General features: G+C 33.8%; 1 protein-coding gene across 5 annotated transcripts in view; it reads left to right on the top strand.

Moving 5' to 3' along the window:
* Positions 1-16,693, top strand: part of TMEM161B (transmembrane protein 161B) — a 69,368-nt gene extending 52,675 nt beyond the window's left edge. For 4 of the 5 annotated variants that reach the window (XM_060146149.1, XM_060146153.1, XM_060146151.1 and 1 more), the window contains 7 exons: positions 4,893-5,044; positions 5,493-5,553; positions 6,053-6,193; positions 8,971-9,084; positions 13,019-13,193; positions 14,195-14,291; positions 15,469-16,693. In XM_060146149.1, coding sequence (XP_060002132.1) covers positions 4,893-5,044; positions 5,493-5,553; positions 6,053-6,193; positions 8,971-9,084; positions 13,019-13,193; positions 14,195-14,291; positions 15,469-15,746 — 1,018 coding nt within the window. In that variant the 3' untranslated portion in view covers positions 15,747-16,693. The remainder of the gene's footprint in view (positions 1-4,892; positions 5,045-5,492; positions 5,554-6,052; positions 6,194-8,970; positions 9,085-13,018; positions 13,194-14,194; positions 14,292-15,468) is intronic. The other variant, XM_060146150.1, reaches the window with a different exon arrangement.
* The last annotated feature ends 2,291 nt before the right edge of the window (positions 16,694-18,984 follow it).

Raw genomic sequence — 18,984 nt, 5'->3', positions numbered from 1 at the left:
ATTGTATTATAGACCCTTATAATGCTGTTCTCTCCTATAAGGAGTTCAGAAGATTAACCAGGGAAGTCTTAACTTTGTAGTTTTTCTTTATTAATTGAACTACTAAAAAAATTATTCATAATGTAAATTTAAACTACAATGTGTTTATTACTTTGGTTAATTAGAAAACTCTTCCAAGAGCTTAGTTTATGCAAGATGGTTTAGAGTTATGCTTTGTAACCTTTTTTTTTTTTTTTTCCTACCTGCACACACAGTTGACTCCTCTCAGAGGCATCTTTCATTACAAACAATATATCTTCACCCAGGTTAATGGGATGGGTGTGTGCTGATGGTGGGGCAGGTCCTGCCTTTATCTCCCCTAGCTGGAGCCTGTTGATTACTGTCAGAGTTCTGACCTGGATACATAGTCTTCTCAGTTTTTTTTCCCTGTAAAGTCTTTTTACTTTAAGCAACTGTAGACTACCAGTGTCTTTGATGTGAGAGCATAAATGCAAAAAGTCTGAAGTAAATGATATTCTTACAGAGAAGGAGGAGAAAATAGTGGTAGGATATATGCAATGATAAAGTTATAGAAAAGTTTAAAAAATTCACATCACATCTTAAAATGACATGGAAACTAAATGTGCTTTGTTAAACCCCCATCAATCATTTTAATTGAAATTGACATCCTATCAATTTGACAGCCCTACTTAAGCTTAATATAACAAAATCATGCCAACTTCTGCAGTGATGTAGTGTAGTCTTATTGCTTATAAATGATTTAGTAGTTGTTAGCCAAAATAGGAAGAGGATTGACAACTATGTTTAGGGAAAACTTGAACAATAATGTTAGGTGATTTTAGAAAGAATTTCGAAGGAATAAGACATGGAAATACCACAAAATTCTTCATTACAAAGTAAGAACTGGAGTGTAAATATCACTCTTTAAATTCTTACTATAATTTGCAAAGATTGTTGGTTTTACAGATATATAAGAATTGAGGATTTATTTCCCTTGTTGTAAAATAATTTAGCTTCCCTTTTCCCCTGATGTTCAATATCATAGAAAAACTGACATCTATTATTATGTGGATTAGCTCTTTTACTTCAGTAGAGTTTCAGATATCTGCGTATTGCAGTACTCTATAACCAGAGTACTGCAGAGTTAAATTGAGCAAGATAACCTTGTGTCAGGGTGCTGAATATTTGGTGGAGGAAATAATGTAAACCAGTGGCATTTCCATGTTTATTAGTTTTAATTTTTACATTAGAGCAGTAATTTGTTAATAAGAACATACTGCATAGCACAGGGAACTCTATTCAGTACTCTGTAATGACCTATATGGGAATAGAATCTAAAAAAGAGTGGATATATGTATATGTATAACTCACTTTGCTGTACACCTGAAAGACACATTGTAAATCAACTATACTCCAATAAAAAAATTAATTAAAAAAGAAGTAATTTGTTCCAATACTTGACTGTGTAACCTGAGTTATGGTAAATATAAGAAGACATTCATTTTTATTTTTTTCAACTATATAGATTTTTTAAAAATTTAATTTATTTTTGGCTGTATTGGGTCTTCGTTGCTGTGCGCGGGCTTTCTCTGGTTGCAGCGAGCGGGGGCTACTCTTCGTTGTGGTGCGCAGGCTTCTCATTGTGGGGGCTTCTCTTGTTGAGGAGCATGGGCTCTAGGCTCGTGGGCTCAGTAGTTGTGGCTTGTGGGCTCTAGAGCACAGGCTCAGTAGTTGTGGCGCATGGTCTTAGTTGCTCCATGGCATGTGGGATCTTCCCGGGCCAGGGCTCGAACTCGTGTCCCCTGCATTGGCAGGTGGATTCTTAACCACTGTGTCACCAGGGAAGCCCCAACTATATGGATTTTTAATTTCCATATCTCTTAAAAAAGATAGTTCTCTCTAAACGTAATAACAAAGGTATTGATTTTTAAAAAATTTTCATGGGAGTATAGTTGATTTAAGAAGACATTTAGAATGAAAGTAACATGCCTGGTAAATGTCTTCAGGTGTATGCCTAAGTTCTATAGTATTTCTGGTTATATGGATTCTAAAGCATGTATTTGTTATAGAAAATATGAAAACATGCAGAGGTCTTTTTAATCAAAAACTTAATAGGGTATCATCTAGCTTTTCATGATCTGGTTTTGTTTGTCTTAAAAGGAAATCAGGTACTTAATTTATAGAATGTAGCATTATAAGTAATATTATAGTAGTCTGTAAAGAAATATATTAAGAAGTTGAAATAAATTCCTAATACAGCAATTTTTAGATTGTACCTTCACCTTGCATGTAGATTGTATTCTGAAATGCTTGGAAATAAAATAATCTTCTTTTTAGAGAAATAATGCTATAAATGGCATCTCCTTTCAGATTAGCCCATGAAAGTTCATTTGATCTATAATTAGCACACAAGACCACATATTTTTCCAAAGAAAATAATTCTATTGCTAGTAAGTAATTAGGAAAATAAATTTTAGCGAGTATTTATCTTGAATCATGGAATTTGAGAAAGAGCAGAGAGGTTTGTGTGAAAGGGAGATTAGCTAGAGTGGGATTAATTGAGGTGAGAACAGTGAAAGTCAGGAAGGGGGATGATACTCATTGAAAAATGAGGTGCTTGACTAAAGGAGGTTAATAAAGACACTTCCCATCACACACTTCTGAGGGCCTCGTTGCCCCAGGAATAGGTGGATAAAAATGAGCTATTCTTATACTTCATTTTATTTTTTGACATTTAAAAGAGGGAACTATCTTCTAAATAAGCCTTAAGAAAACAAAGCCTAAGCCTTTATAAAACTTAGAACATCCTTTAAATTTATAACCCTGAGTGGTAAATAATTTTTATTTTTGTTATTACCACTGATAAAAACAGATCTTAGATTAAAACTTTTTCTATATTATTTTTTTACTTTGAGTATCTTATCCCAGAGAAAGAATTGTTTTTATCTCATTCTTCAAAAGGTCTATTTACCGTTAAAGCATAGAATTAATAGTTTCAGGTTACCTAAACTACCATGTAAAACATTATTTCTATGGCAAAATTTGTTCACTGATTGTTTGAGTACCTACTATGTGCCAGGCACTTCTTTTGGTGCTCTAACTAGTGTGCAAGAGACAAGAATCCTTGATATGGAGTTTACATTCTAGTAGAGATTTATTTCAAGTTGCATTTGAAAGATGCAAGAAAGTCATCTGTCTGTATTACCTTCATGTTGGCTTACTTAGGGTAGGTGCCCGTAAGCTTTAGAGCAGCTGGGACTCTACATTAATATCCAGTATCCTAGGTAGGATCTTAATAGAGACTGGGTAATAACTATATTAGCATATTTTAAATAGGCAGCAAAGGACATCTTCCTTTTAAAGAGCAAGGACGAGCGTCCTTATCCTTGCCCATCCATTCCTTAATAAGAATACCTCTGGGCTTCCCTGGTGGCGCAGTGGTTGAGAGTCCACCTGCCGCTGCAGGGGACACGGGTTCGTGCCCCGGTCCGGGAAGATCCCACATGCCGCGGAGCGGCTGCGCCGGTGAGCCATGGCCGCTGAGCCTGCGCGTCCGGAGCCTGTTGCTCCGCAACGGGAGACGCCACAACCGTGGGAGGCCCGCGTACCGCAAAAAAAAAAAAAAAAAAAAAAAAGAATACTTCTGATTGTGAGGATGTTTGAACTATTTACTTCTGTCAAGGCAGCTCTATTTTGAAAATGATTTCATGTGTTGCTGCTAACTACCACATAGCTTAGGTGCTGTATACAGTATCTTAGAGGCAGTATACTAAGTTGTTAGCTGAACATACTCTGGATCCAGAGTGCCTAGATTTAAATCCCAACTGCCTCTGATCTAGCTGTGTGATCTTGAGCAAGCTATTTAACCTATCTGTGCCATAGTTTTTTAAAGTTTGGAAAAGTAATGATAATAGTTGGCTAATGTAAGGATGAAATGAGTTAATTGGTAATGCTTAGCACTTGGCAAGTACTAAATGACAGCTGCTGTTACTTCCTATGCTTGATATATAATTAATGTAAAAGTTGCTTTTCTAGATTTTTTTGGCCAAGCACCTTATTTTGGTTGGTGGGTTTATGCTTTCAAGGAGAACAATTTGGTATAATGGAAATCTGGATTCTAGCTATGGATCATCCACTGATTTGCTCTTGATTTGATTAATTACTAAGGGGGGAAAGGCTCAGATAAAATAGTCTCTTTAGTACTTTCATATAAAATTTAAATATTTAAAAATAGGTGAGCATGTTGAGCCTTTGGTTGTTTTTGAGTACTCAACAGGAACTTGTTTAAAGTATTTTGTTTTATCATACTGTGAAATGCTGATCCTAGATGCTTATTTAGTTTTTGTGCCACAGCTTACACATTGGCTATTAGTAATTCTCAAATTTTGAATTAGTGGATGATTTACAGATGATTCCTATGATGTGTGTTTAATTCTAAATATAAACTACTTGACAAATATACCCAATAAAAGGTAGTTCCCTAAGATAACTGGTACCTTGGCTTTTCTGAGAACTATTTCATAATAGTTTCACTGAGAACCTATTTCATAAAATTATTGTAATAACCTCCTAGTAAATTTGAGTTAGATAAAGTAGAAATACATTCTTTCCCTAATTACAGCTTAGTATATGTATGTACACTTTTTATTAATTTAAAAATGTTATAAACTTCACTTAGATTTGCTTTGTTTTTATGTCTTATTTTCTGGAAGACTATTCAGATTTTCATTAGTTTTTCACTTACTTCCAAACGGCACTTTGTAGATAAGCATGTTGTAGCATCAAAATGAACGTTGTAGTCAAATTTTATTGGAGTTCAGGCCCTGTAAAGATGGTTGTGTTTAAGTTCCACAAAGTTATTTGTGGTTTTTCCTGAACTTTTCCTTCTGCAGCAAAGTTCTATTTTCATTAACTACACACTATTTTAAAGTAGAAGATGGTGGTGAAAGATCAGTCTGTGTTACCTTTGGATTTTTTTTCTTTGTGAAAGCAATGGCAGTCTTGATTGTAACAGAAAACTATCTGGAATTTGGACTCGAAACAGGTAATAATTTCATATCTGTTAAGTTTTTAAAATTAGGTTTGAGGCGTATGTTCTGTAATGTTCTAAATAATTAACCTTTATTATTCTTAAGATCTTTTTTTTGTTTATTTTTTTAGCTAAGCTTTTGCTACCTTTTTCCAAAAATGCTGTTCCCTCCCCATTTTTTCCTTAAAGTTAAATAAGTTTCACCAATGCTAATGTTAGATAAAGATGCACACAGATAAAGATGCAAATTTTATGCATACTCATGGAATGTACAAATATCAAAGGGATGTTTTCAAAGACTATTTCTCCTAATAACTAAATTTTATTGCATTATGACATACTAATTAGCACATGAAAGAGCTATGCTCATCATTTCAAAATTTAAGATGTTCTGTTTTCTAGCATTTTATTTCCAAAGATTCTGTGTTACCCCTATGATAAGAGTAAATTTTTCCCCCTACAGGGTTTACAAATTTTTCAGACAGTGCGATGCAGTTTCTCGAAAAGCAAGGTTTAGAATCTCAGTAAGTTTTTAATTATTATTCGGATTTAATTTTTTCCATTTTTGGTAAAATAGCATTTACTATAAGTGGTTCTTTGTTTTTAATCAGTGAAAGGAGTTCTTTTTTAAGTAGGACTGTCTCTTTTTTAGCAATATTCTTACTCATGTTTTTTACATTTGTATAAAGTATCTTTTATAGAATTCTCATTTGAATTTGCTCTTATTTAACTTAATTCCTCTTCTACTAGAGATTAAATGAAATTTATGAATCGCATGTTATTTTCTATGTTGAACATGTAGGTTAGATTGTTAAAACTGTGGCTTAAGAGATGTCTGATTTACTTTATACTTCATCAAAATCCTTTATGGATGATTGAATAAGAGCAGTCTTTTTGTAGGAGTTTACTTTGTTTGTATTACTGTTATTATTGTGGTTTGTAAAGTAATTGATTAGAAGAATGGAAATTTCTAGAAAGTTAACTTCAAAAGTTTATCAGCTTTTTTAAAAATTTTATTTTTAGGGGTCCTGTTTCAAAACTTACTTTCAAATTTTTCCTGGCTATTTTCTGTTCGCTCATTGGGGCTTTTTTGACATTTCCTGGATTACGGCTGGCTCAAATGCATCTGGATGCCCTGAATTTGGCAACAGAAAAAATTACACAGTAAGCGGAAAATGTACATAAGCACATGCAGATAAATATATGTTTTTCATCTTAATGAAGGTATATTATTGTAATGAAATCATAAATTATTGTATTGAAAATTAATAATCATTTGATGTCACACTTCTTCCTCTTTCTACTATAAGCAAGCTTCTTTCATTCACTTCTAAATTTTAAGTCCTATGTAAAAAAACCCCACTAAATTATTAAATTTCTCTTTTATCTGTTAAAATGGAAATATCAGTATTTATGTTAGTTCTTTTGAACTCAGAGATGAATGTTTATGATATTATAATCTCTGCCACTAATCTAAGGATCTATGGAAATTTCTTTAAATCAGAATTTTTAAGTTAAAAATACTTATTTAAATTTCATATAATTTTATTTAAATAATTTAATATTTTTTATTTAAAGTATTCTATTTAAAAATGTTTTGAAAGTAAATCTGTATACATAAGGAATGTTTGTTTTCCTTATATTATTGATCTGTTTGCAAGATTATTTTAGTTCGGGATGGCTAATACCGTACAGTGTTAAATATCATAGATTACTATTTTAGTTTTCAAATGGAGAAATCGTATTCGAATCTCTGCATATTGTTCAGAGCCCATTTACTATCTTATTTGTGGTTGTCACAGATTTTTTGTTGTTGGTGGTGTGGACACCTTGGCAGAGTGACAGATTTTTATCTTCATTTCATATCCAGATCCAAATTTCCAAGTCCTCTTTTTGTTTTGCAGTAGAAGCCTAAGTTGAGAATATTCCATTTTGATATATGTATTTATAGTCATTAAGTTTCTCTGAGTAATCATATTTCCTAACATTTCTGCTCTTTAAAAGCCGATATTTAATGATGCTGATTCTCTAGTCTTTTCACATTCTTATCTCTTACCTATGTCATTTTCCTTTAATTTTGAAAGTTTTTTGTGTTTTTCCTTACCTCCATTTTTCTTTATTTGCTTTGTGTGTGTATTTATTTATTCTCACCTCCCAGTACACACTCCTTCATCCCTTTTTTCCACTCCTTTTACTCAGCATGCTGTTGGCTACATCCTGCCTTTCTCCCACCATCCGTCTCTCTAATGGCTCCTTTTAAAACAAAACCTGATTCTCCCCCTCCTCTCTACACACACACTTCAGTCCACTAACCCCAGTGTTATGATTTAAATAAGCTGAAAGAGTGGGTGGAGGGGAGCCCTTCACCAGCTACTGAAACCGCTGTGGGCTGCTCCTTGATACTAGAGTGTTCCCTAGCAACACTGCATACCTAATACTGCTGCTTTCTTCCCCTGCACCCGATGGTTTACCCAGGCTGTGGGATGAAAGAATCACTTTATAAAAACATTTAAAGCATTTAGTGGTGGTTTGGGGTTGGGGATGGGGGCACATTTTAGTTTCCTTCTCAGTAAAATGTGGCTTCTTAAGATTTTTCCCTTTGGGAATTTGGAGTTTTATTTTCAGTGTATTGCAAACTCCCCAACCCCACGCCCCCCCGCCCCCCACACACACACACCTGCCCGGATGCAGTGTATTGCAAACTCCCCAACCCCACGCCCCCCTGCCACACACACACACACACACACACACACCTGCCCGGATACAGGGTGTGGGAAGCTAGTTTTGTTGTGAGAGCAGCATGACTGGCACAAAGAGCAGCATTCTCTTTACCCCCATGGCCAGGCAGTAGTACTTGTTTTAGTGCCAGAGCTTAGAACCAGAGTTCCACCTCTCCCTGTCAGGTGTTCATGGTTTCCTGATCTGGCCATTTGCTCACATAAATCACTTGCACTGTAGTGGTATTTTAATATGTGTGTGTGTGTGTGTGTGTGTGTGTGTGTGTGTGTGTGTGTATTTTAAACCCTCCAGTTTAGCTCCCCCAGCATGGTTGGTAATAAAAGCAGTACATGGTAATAAAATAGTCTGAAGAATTTTGTCTTTCTGAAATAAGGACAGTCTTTACCAGTCATCTATCTCTGTAGGATACAAACTTGGGACGACAATTAACAATGACATTACATCTCACACCTGAAACCTTTTGCTGTATTGGGTATTTTGCCTTGTAGGAGAAATATAAATTTCCTTGGTTTTTATAGGATAGGGAAATTAATTTCAGGTATGTTCATAATGCTTCAGGAAGAAATAAAAATGTGAGTCATTTATGATTTTAACAATGTAATTAAGACCTTTTACATGTTCATTACATATTGAAAGTTTCCTCATTTATAAGTAAGTTGCTGCAGTAGCTTCCGTCTGCCATATGCCTTCTAGTGTTATGGACCTTGCTAATCACTGTCTCTTGCTTGTAAATAATGAGAAGGCACTTTGTTTTAGCTGGACTGAAAAGTATCAAAAGATGACTCCTATACTGAAAATCCATTGGATTCATTGATTGTGCAAAGTTAGAGAATCATTTAAGTACCAGTGTATTAAATCAGGGATACAGTAGGAGATTGTTAAAGAACACTAGAATAGGAGTGAACAGATTTAGATTTTAGTGCTAGATCTCCTTCTAACCTGTAATATTGCCATGAGCAAGTCATTTAACTTTCCTCAATCTGAATGTTCTCTTCTGAACAATTAAAATAATGAGGTATTTTTACAAGGGCTCAAATCAGTGTTAAGTAGTAGTGATAAATATAAAATAATGGTGACAATAGTACCTTAATATAGAATACTGAAAATAAGTTCCTACCTTCATTTTTTAAGTCCCAAGGTTCTGTAGTTTATTAGTGTATTTTGTTTCTGGATTTTTATGTTTATTTCTTAAATACTTTCAGAACATTACTTCATATCAACTTCTTGGCACCTTTATTTATGGTTCTGCTCTGGGTAAAACCAATCACCAAAGACTACATTATGAACCCACCATTGGGTAAAGAAAGTGTCCCTTTGTAAGTATGGGTATTTGGGGGCTAATTTTTATTTCATTATATAATCAAAACTTTTCTAAAATGTTATTTACTGTGTTCACATTTTTTAATGATAATATTAGGACACTATTTTTAAAACATTAATAGAAATGTTTAAAAATATATTATAAAATAGAAACTATAAGTCATCATTTTACCTTTTGTGATCTTCATGAATGGTTTTGGATGATTATTACTCTGCACTAATATTATCTTGTACAGTTGTAAGTTTTTCTGCTTTTTTTAAGACACTACATTTCTCCTACTGTTTTCTTAATTGTGAAAATTATGGAGGAAAAAATGAGTAGTATAAATGGAAATTCATATATTTAGCCCCTTAAGAGTTGTTAACATTTTCCATATTTGCTTCACTGTTTTTTGCTTTGTTTTTTGATGAAGTAGTTTTGCAAGTAAATTAGAGGCATAACATTTTTACCCCTAAGAACTTTAGTATGCATCTCTAAAAAATAAGGATATTTTTCTACATGACAATATTATCATCATAGCTATTAAAATTAAAAATAAAACCTTAACATTTTAATCAAATATTAGGTCGTATTTCCCCAATTAGACAACTGTATTTTAACAGAAGAAGGTAACATAGAAACAATTTATTAAAAGGCATTAATAACTATACTTGATATGTTAACTCATTAGCCTTATGGAACTATGTTAGAGTAATAAAAAGATTCAGGCAGAGCTGGTTCAAACCCCAGTTCTGATCCTCACTAAAACTGTCATTTGAGGGAGATTATTTTACTTCACTGGACCTCTGTTTCCCCATCTGGAAAATGAAGATAATAGTATCCACCTCACAAGGTTATCATTGGAATTAAATGAAAGAACACATGTAATGCAACCAGCTGGAAGTAAGTGCTTAATAAATGTTCCTTTCACTGCTTTGCCTCATCAAAATTAAAATAGAAAATCTTGACTAGTCAATGATTCCACAGTATGCATTTTATATTATGTATTTCTTTTAGATCCTGGTACAAATTTGTCTTGAAGTGTAGAATCGGTGATGACCATGATTTTTTTTTTAACACCTAATCTTATTGAACTAAGAAAGTATACATTGAAGTCATAACATTTTTTCCCCCACACAAGTAAGCTTTAATGGTAATTTTAACTTGACAGGTTCACTGAGTATTTAAAAGTAATCCCAAGGATCGTAGGGTTCCAGACCAAATCTCAGATAAACTTTTAACCCACATCTTTGATGCTGAAAGCATTCCTAGTCCTTCCTTGAAGTGTGATCATGGAAGTTGGATTTTATACTTCTGTAATTATGTTTTCTGATTTTATATTTGCCTTAGTTTAATTAAGAAAACAAGGAAACTAGCATTTGTGACATACACCAGTTATTATGCTGGGTATTGATATTTTACATATTTTATCTCATTCATTCTTACAGTAATTCTCTATTTATGATCGCTGTTCTCATTCCATTTTATAGATGAAATAACAAACTCAGAGGTTAAATAATTTGGCTAAGGCTATTCAGCCAGATCTGGTGTATGTAAAGCATTTAGTAGTTATACCAATATTCATTTCCCCACTTGTAGCCTACAAAACTATGTACAGATTAGTAGTGAATACTATGCTTAAAGGAAGTAGGAAGAAGGAATTTTCCCCTTGGTATGTTAAATTAACAGGAAAAATTTTGTTGCACATGAAGACCTAGAGTCCTCTTCCTATAGCTTTATTTCCTTTGTCCCATTCCCTTTTCTGACCTTCATAAATGAAACAGAATTACAGTCATATCTCTGCTCCATTTTATTCTTTTTTTATTTGTCAGATCATTACATTAAGTGATTAGACAGGTGATTTTTAATTTTTGTTTAAACTCCAAAGTCCATGTTAGAAATGGCTGCCCGTCATCCCAGGTTGTTCGTCTGTCATGTGGATTAAATGGTTTGTCAAAGGCCTTTATTTGTAGTCAGAAGCAAAAATGGATAGAATGCAGTTTCAATCTGGAAATATATTTAAACTCATCCACCCATGTGTTCTGCTTCGGCATCAAAAAATAAAATGTGAGCAAGCAGAGTCCATATGTGTGTAACCTTGTGAGAAGAAAACCAGAAGAGAACATATGTGGTGAACCCTAGAATGGCTTCAGGAATTTGGAGAAATTTCTTCTGCCTGTTCTTTACCTGTATATTTTGTCCCAGCTCAGACTCTTTCTTGAGATACCCCATCATTTCAACTTACCAAATCCTTATGAAGTTGGTTAAATAATCTGAGTTAGCAGTACTATTTAATTAGGGACTGTTATCTAAATCCTGAACTCCTCATAAACAGAGCAGATATGTTTTGATTCACTGCCTTATACCATTCACTTCATTCCTGTTATCTGTCTCCCTCAAAGCATGCGTAATAGCTGTCTTCAGAATACTGCCAGTCAAGCCTCCTGGTTGTACCACACCAGGGAGCACAGTATTGTCTGTAAGCCCCTGGAAAGGTTCAAGGCTGTGGATGGTCTTGACTTTTGTGTACTGTCAGTCTCACATGACTGATACCTTAATCTCATTGTTCATTACAGTGTAAATGTATTGATAAAAAGTTATGCCTTGGGCTTCCCTGGTGGCGCAGTGGTTGAGAGTCCACCTGCCGATGCAGGGGACACGGGTTCGTGCCCCGGTCCGGGAAGGTCCCACATGCCACGGAGCGGCTGGGCCCGTGAGCCATGGCCGCTGAGCCTGTGCGTCCGGAGCCTGTGCTCTGCAACGGGAGAGGCCACAACAGTGAGAGGCCCGCGTACCGCAAAAAAAAAAAAAAAAAAAAAAAAAAAGTTATGCCTTTATGCTTCCTAACCAACAGTACATCTCTATTGGAGCTTTATGTCCATGTTCACTCATGACCTTGTAAAAAGGAAACCAAAAGAGAACATACATAATAAAGCCTTTGTTCCATCCCTATTTTCCCTCCACTTCATAAATAGTTCAAACCAAACTATACACTTTCACATCTTCTCTGCCTTTTCTGTTTCCTGTACTGTTCTTCAACTTTATTTCCACAGGCAACTTCTATATTGTAGTTTTAGTCCCTTTCCTAGGTGCTTACACTGGACAGAAGGAAGGGGTGATAATGGAGCCTATTTTGGAGCAAAGTGTTGTAAGGTTTTTTATCTTTTTCCACTTGGTCTTCTTTATAGCCATCCATACTACCCTCATGGTCTTAAGAATTTGGGGGAGACGCCTATAAATTCCAGATCCTGTCTGGCAGATCACACATTTCACACATTTCAACAGTCACATATTAAGCGCCTGATGTGTGCTAGAGCTTTGAATAGAGTCAGGCATGGGGTAGGCATTATTTTCAAATTACAATGTTATCTTTTATCAAAGCAGAAACTGTGGACCCCAAAAGGACATCAGAATTTACCTCTTCTTTCTAAAGTCCTTTAGGGAACATCTGATTTTGTCAGTATATCAGAATTCTTGATCCCAGTCAGGAATTCAGCAGAGTGAAAGATCCTACTCAGGTATTTATATAACCAAACAAAACTCTAGCCAGAAATAGATGGGTTGATAACTTGATAGTTCTGCAAGCTCCTCTGGTTTCCTTCCTTCTTTCTCATAGTCTCCAGTTTAAGAGCACCCAACTTCCCTTTTCGTTTTATAGCCGTTTTTCCCCCCCATGGAGGAGCGTAGTTAGAGAAAAGAATCCCAAGTGTTGCTCTACTTTGTTCTGCTAGATTTATCTCGTACTGTTTTATTTCATGATACATTTATCTGTTAAGCAAGTGAAAGTATCATGCAGGTAAGTCTGTGGTAGAGTGGGATACTTTTTATATCTCCATCTGTAGCTAAGTCTAGATTTCCCTATATCTTAAATGATGAACATTAACACATATAACTAGCATGCTAGCATATTTTGGTCTTTGAGAGCACCATATCAACTTTTTGATCTGTAGAATGACAGAAGCTACATTCGATACTCTGCGACTCTGGTTAATAATCCTGCTGTGTGCTTTGCGGTTGGCCATGATGCGTAGTCACCTGCAAGCTTACTTAAACTTAGCCCAGAAATGTGTGGATCAGATGAAGAAAGAAGCAGGGCGAATAAGCACGGTTGAGCTTCAGAAAATGGTAAGTTTTATATTGCAGTCAAAATGAAAAATAGCAAATACTGAGTTGTAAATGACTATAAATAGATGGGATAATCTTAAACTGACATGTCAGAGACTTTGATCTGATTTTGGTGCTAGGTGAAGAAAGGATTTCAATTCCCTTCTTGCCTTAAGTACATTAAGTATCATACAGTTTGGGTTGCAAAGCTGTGGTATATCTACTTTGGTAAATGGGACTCCCCTAATTGATTTGAAAGACATCACAATATATTGTATAGCCTTTATGACTTAAAGAGTAGGAAATATTAGTTTTAGTGACTAAATGTATTCCTTTTAACATTATTCCAAGTACTTGAACATGAAGCATAAAATTTAACTTAATGGGAATTCCAGAGAAGGAAGGTGCTAGGAATCCATCCACCATTATAATGGACTGGACCTATAACCTGATCGTGTCTTTTTGAAGAAATGTGGTGTTGGGTCCTCTGTTTTTTAATCTCGAAATTTCATTGTAAGAAGTATCTATCAAGATTCAAACAACTTTTTTTATGTTTTACCTTTCATGTATTTTCATACTTTGTAGTTTTACCTCAGTCGAATATAAATGGGGATTAATGTTTTTATTTATGCTCATATATGAGTGTTATTGTTATTTAGTTTGATATTTTAGGTGTCTGTCTTTAGAGATTTTAGCATTTTGTTTTATATGTGAAATAGTAAGTGAATATAAGCAATTTGAATTTTAGTGGTTTTGTTTCTCCAATTTGTATTAATCACTTAAGAAATATTTTTAAGGAATTTATTTTAATATTTTCACATTTTAAAGAACCTTCGAACTGAGCCTTTCTGAAGTCAGTCTGGTGGCATTTATAATGAAGTACAAATTTATTACCATTTAGCTTTCTTCTCATGAAAGGATTATTCATCTCTTAAGCAATTCAGTTTGCCAATTATATGAAAGTTTAATTCATTCATAACATGTCAACCGTGTTAGAAACTTAAGAATGTTGTTGGTTGCAGGTCGCTCGAGTCTTTTATTACCTTTGTGTCATTGCACTGCAGTATGTGGCTCCTCTGGTCATGCTGCTTCACACAACCCTGCTTTTGAAAACTCTAGGTAGGCATACCCTGACAACTGGGAAACTTGTTGCTTTACTTTCTACCTACAGTTAATAATGCTTTTTGTTACCTACAAAGAAATAATCCTCTTAAAATTGTTTTTCTCTTTAAAAATTTTAAGAGGAAACATACGAAATTTTAAGCTGTGGAAGTTGATTCATTGATTGATCATCTTGATTTTGAAAATTCAGGCCCATATCGTTTTATAATGTTAAAAGAATTGTTTGCTAAAGGTTAATTCTGAGTAACTGGAGTGAGCACTTTTTGTCTTAATATTTTATGTTGTAAGAGAGTGATTTAAGATTTTGTTAGTGCATAACATTTAAATTATTACAAGGTACTTGTAAACTTATGAATTACAGAACCCTTTGGTGAGTTCTGCTTCAGATAACTTACGTTGATAGAGTAAAGATTTCTCAGTGGCAGAACAAAGTTCTTCTGTAAGTCTGTTCACTAAGCAATCCAGCCCATCTGTGGTGTTACTCAAGAATCTATTGTTGTATTGATCATTTCTTTGCTTAGGTCAGGCAGTCTGCCAGTGTTGGGGGTTTAGAAGCCAAAGGAACTAAAAGCATTATTGGGTGGGCTTATAGATGCTTTAGTAGAACTGTGATAGATGTAAATGTCCTTCAGGACTCTATGGAACATAAAAGAGTAGCTCAGTTGTAAATTCTGTGACACATCTTCTATCCAAAATAGGAAAGTATATGATAAAAATATTTCTGGAAGCTATTAATAATCTCTCACATTGACATCAGAGAGAGTTTCTGAGAAAGAATTTATTCTGATATTCTAGAGGTAGAAAAGATTCTAAGAAGTTATAGAGTCTGTCCCTGTCACTCCATTAGAGGTAGTTGATTCATAGATTATACAAGAAAAAAAAATGTTTTTGTTATTTTACCAGATTTTAGTGCAGTTAATTAAAAGTAAATTAGATTTTAGCTTTTATGTGCACCTCTACTGATAAGGTTAGATTATAATCTGGTCAAGTTAAGTGAATTTTCCCCAGGTGTGTAGAAAGATTATTATTTTACTTTATTTTCAACATTGAATAATTTGTTGTGCCACTAAACTTTTTGTTCTTAATTTTAAATATAAGTTAAAGAATTTATTTTTTCTAGATAACGAGCTTTGGAATTACTTTTCACGTTTTATTTGCGTCTTGAATTTTCTAGGTAATCATTCCTGGGGGATTTATCCAGAATCTATCTCTACCTTGCCAGTGGATAATAGTCCACCCTCCAATTCTGTTTACTCTGAATTACCATCTGCTGATGGGAAGATGAAGGTAACTGTTACACAAATAACAGTGGCACTGAGCAGCTTAAAAAACATTTTCACTCCTCTGCTTTTTCGAGGACTTCTGTCTTTTCTGACCTGGTGGATTGCTGCTTGTCTCTTTTCTACAAGCCTTTTTGGGCTTTTCTATCACCAGTATCTCACTGTGGCGTGAATCTCAGTTAACAAAAAAGGATATCGAAGTCACACTCTGAATTCAGATACTCGTACCTTGAAGGTCTGAGAAAAACCAGAAGAAAGCAAATGCAAAGGAAGGAAAACCATATCAGAATATCTTGTTTCAAATACTTCCTCTGTATTCTCAGGGTGGATTAATGGTATTAATATTTAAAATTATAGAATAGATTGTTAACTGCTATACTGTGGCGTTGGAATTTTAACTCCTTGTATTAATGGATGTGAGAGAGCGATCTACAAGTGTAATACTTCTGATGACCTTGGTTTACAGAAACCTCCATCAGTCTTTGAAACTTCTCATATGACTCCAGTTATTGATTGGTTGCTCTTAATGGTATTAAGGTACTGTTAATATTCATAATGGCTGCCTATAGAACAATCTTCAAACTGAGCCATGCTTTAGAGGAGGGAAAGGAGCTAAAGTCACTTCTGTTGGTACTATGCGAGTCACTCTTCAAACAGCAACAACAGCAAAATCCAACAGAAAGGAATAGCTACTGTATATTACAGTAAAGAAAGCTGCATAGTAATTTTAAATTTAATGGAGTTGTACATGCTTAATATCTACAAGTACTGCTGCTTGAGAGTAGCAAGAATATTGTTTTAAAATGCATTCTAGCCAACTTGAGGGATCTTTTAAAATAATTGGCTACATGAACATTTGCAGTCTTGCTATTAGGTTTGGACTGCCCATATTTTATTTTATTCTATGATCCTAAATATAGTTCTTTTTAATAGTCTAAAGATATTTATCAATATTGATCAAACTTTTAAAAAATTACTTTGTAATCCTGCTGACTACCTGTATGTATTGTACATATATATTATATATTAAATATATAATATATTGAGATTATAAAAGATGAACATATTGGGTTCTTATAATATTTTAAATTGCTGAATGTATTTTAAAATGTGACTGAATGAGATGTATTTGTATCTAGAAATTTTCTTTCTTTCTGGAACGAGATTAAAATACATTTTGAAAATTCATCTGAGCAAGCGATTTATTTGTATTGCCTATGTGTGAGAGTACTTCCGATTTTATAAATACTTAGGTGGTTGCTGCCAAATTAAAATTCTTTTTCTGTCATTTAAAAATAATTAGAACCTTTTGACAGATTTACCAGTATTATTTAAACCTATGTTAAATAGGACTTGTTTTAATTTGTAGTGTTTGTATTTTATTTTTTATTTATTTTATTTGTAGTGTTTTTACTTTACAGGGCAGAAATTAAAGTAATTCGAATGAAAAATTCAAATGAAATGGGGAAAAAAAGTAAATTTGGGGGATGCTTTTTTCCATAGGGAATGAATATAAGAGATAAACAGTTTTGTTGGTTTTTTTCCCAAATGAATAGAATTTACTGGTAAATATTCTTTCATATAACTGTCTTGAGAGGCTATGTATTATGTTTCAGTGCTACTGTCACTATTGAAAGCAATTTTGAAACTCTTCTTTTGGAATTACTTTGAAGGCTTGTGGTTCATATTCATTTGAATAATCTCAGTACAGCAAATTCTTGTCTTTTGGTGTAGGTTAAATATTTTGAAAATAGATGATATTTTAAATAAGACTGAGTGATAAAGTAAAAGCTTAAGTTGGATAAAACTCTGGTTGAAATGAATTGTGAATATAATATAGAATGATAGTTCATGTGTATTTCCAAAAGCAGCATTCCAAATATATCTTGAGATATCAGCATCACTAAAATAAGTATAACAAGATTACAGTGAAGTGTGACATTTATTTTGTTTATGAAAGTTCTTACATGTTGGAGTTGCAAAAAATCTCACCTGGTATTTATAACCATTCTTATTAAAAAGCTATACTGTGAAAGTTATAATTAAAGTTATTATTTTGATTTTCAGTGATTGTATAGTGGAGTAATATGGAGGGAAAGGAATAGAATTCATTATTGGATAGAATAACGTATTTTTGAAATACTGTTGATTGACTCTTTTTAAACTTGAATTCTCCCTAAGTATATTATGAACTTACACAAACTGCTTGTTAACTGAAGTGATGAGTTGGTTTAGGTTTTTTTAGCCTTTTAAAGCAAATTTTGAGAGAATGATAGTTACAACTACTAACTGTTTTATTTAAGCATGTTGTGTTTGTACCAAGAATTATGTTAAGTGCAAAAGGGTTTGTACTTTATGTAAACCAAGTAATATTTTTTTAAATTGAGATATAATTGATATATAATGTTGTATTAGCTTTAGGTGTACAACATAATGATTTTTGATACATGTATATGTTGCAAAATGATTGCAAATAATATTTTTGAATACCCCAAATTAGGCCAGTAGAAATCTTTTGTTTTTTATATTGGACTTTAGTCAGTATAAATGCTTCAGAAGTCAGTTATTTTTATTTTATATTTTTGCCAAGTCAAGTAGGAACCCGTAAAATCTTGCTTTTACTATGATCTGTAGAATATTGCTTGACAATTTGTTGGTTCCAGCCCTCGCCACCCCCCACCCCCACCCCCGCCCATTGCACTATAAAAATTAGAGCTTATTCTCCTTCCTACTCCCATTGATTTGTCTGAAATGAAAAGCATATAATTTTATCTTAATACCGCATGCATTTTGATTATCTTTGGTATTTTCCCCAGAATTTCAATTGTTATGCATAAATGACCAGTGCATCCATGCAGTGTGGGCTCATTGTCTTACTGTTTCTAATATAAATATCATTGGTAAAATAGTGACATTTCTTCTTGAGTTTTGATTCAGAAGAGATATTCATCTATTAATGGAATTGATAGGTCCAGGAAGCAATAAGTAGAATTCATTATGAAATCTGTAATTGGAACTTCACTGGATAGATTTATTCTTTCAAATGAAAGATTAACTTCTCAGTATTATAAAGCATGGAGTCTCAACATTCTCTGAATTCATACACACTTTCTGAGCCATCACATAATTGAAAATGGTCTGTCGTGGTATATGGCTCTATTCAGCAAAATAAAACTAAGTGATTTTTGAATGTGGATCATCCTTTGTCTTCACAGAGCTTTAGGTGGCTTAAAGAATCAGATTATGATCCTAGAGCTTGAACTCAGTGTCTCAAATAGTCATACAATCTCATCTTTTAATTCCCATTTGTCGCGTTATGTCTATACCCTGAGTTTATAGATGAGCTGGTTATACGCCCTGAAAACTCTGACATGGGCATTAAGGATGATCAAAGAGCTAATGTCAACCTT

This window comes from Lagenorhynchus albirostris, chromosome 3 (assembly GCF_949774975.1).
Source record: "Lagenorhynchus albirostris chromosome 3, mLagAlb1.1, whole genome shotgun sequence".
Classification (NCBI taxonomy): Eukaryota; Metazoa; Chordata; class Mammalia; order Artiodactyla; family Delphinidae; genus Lagenorhynchus; species Lagenorhynchus albirostris.
Note: the sequence above shows the minus strand (reverse complement) of the source record. Positions and strands in the feature narration are given on the sequence as shown.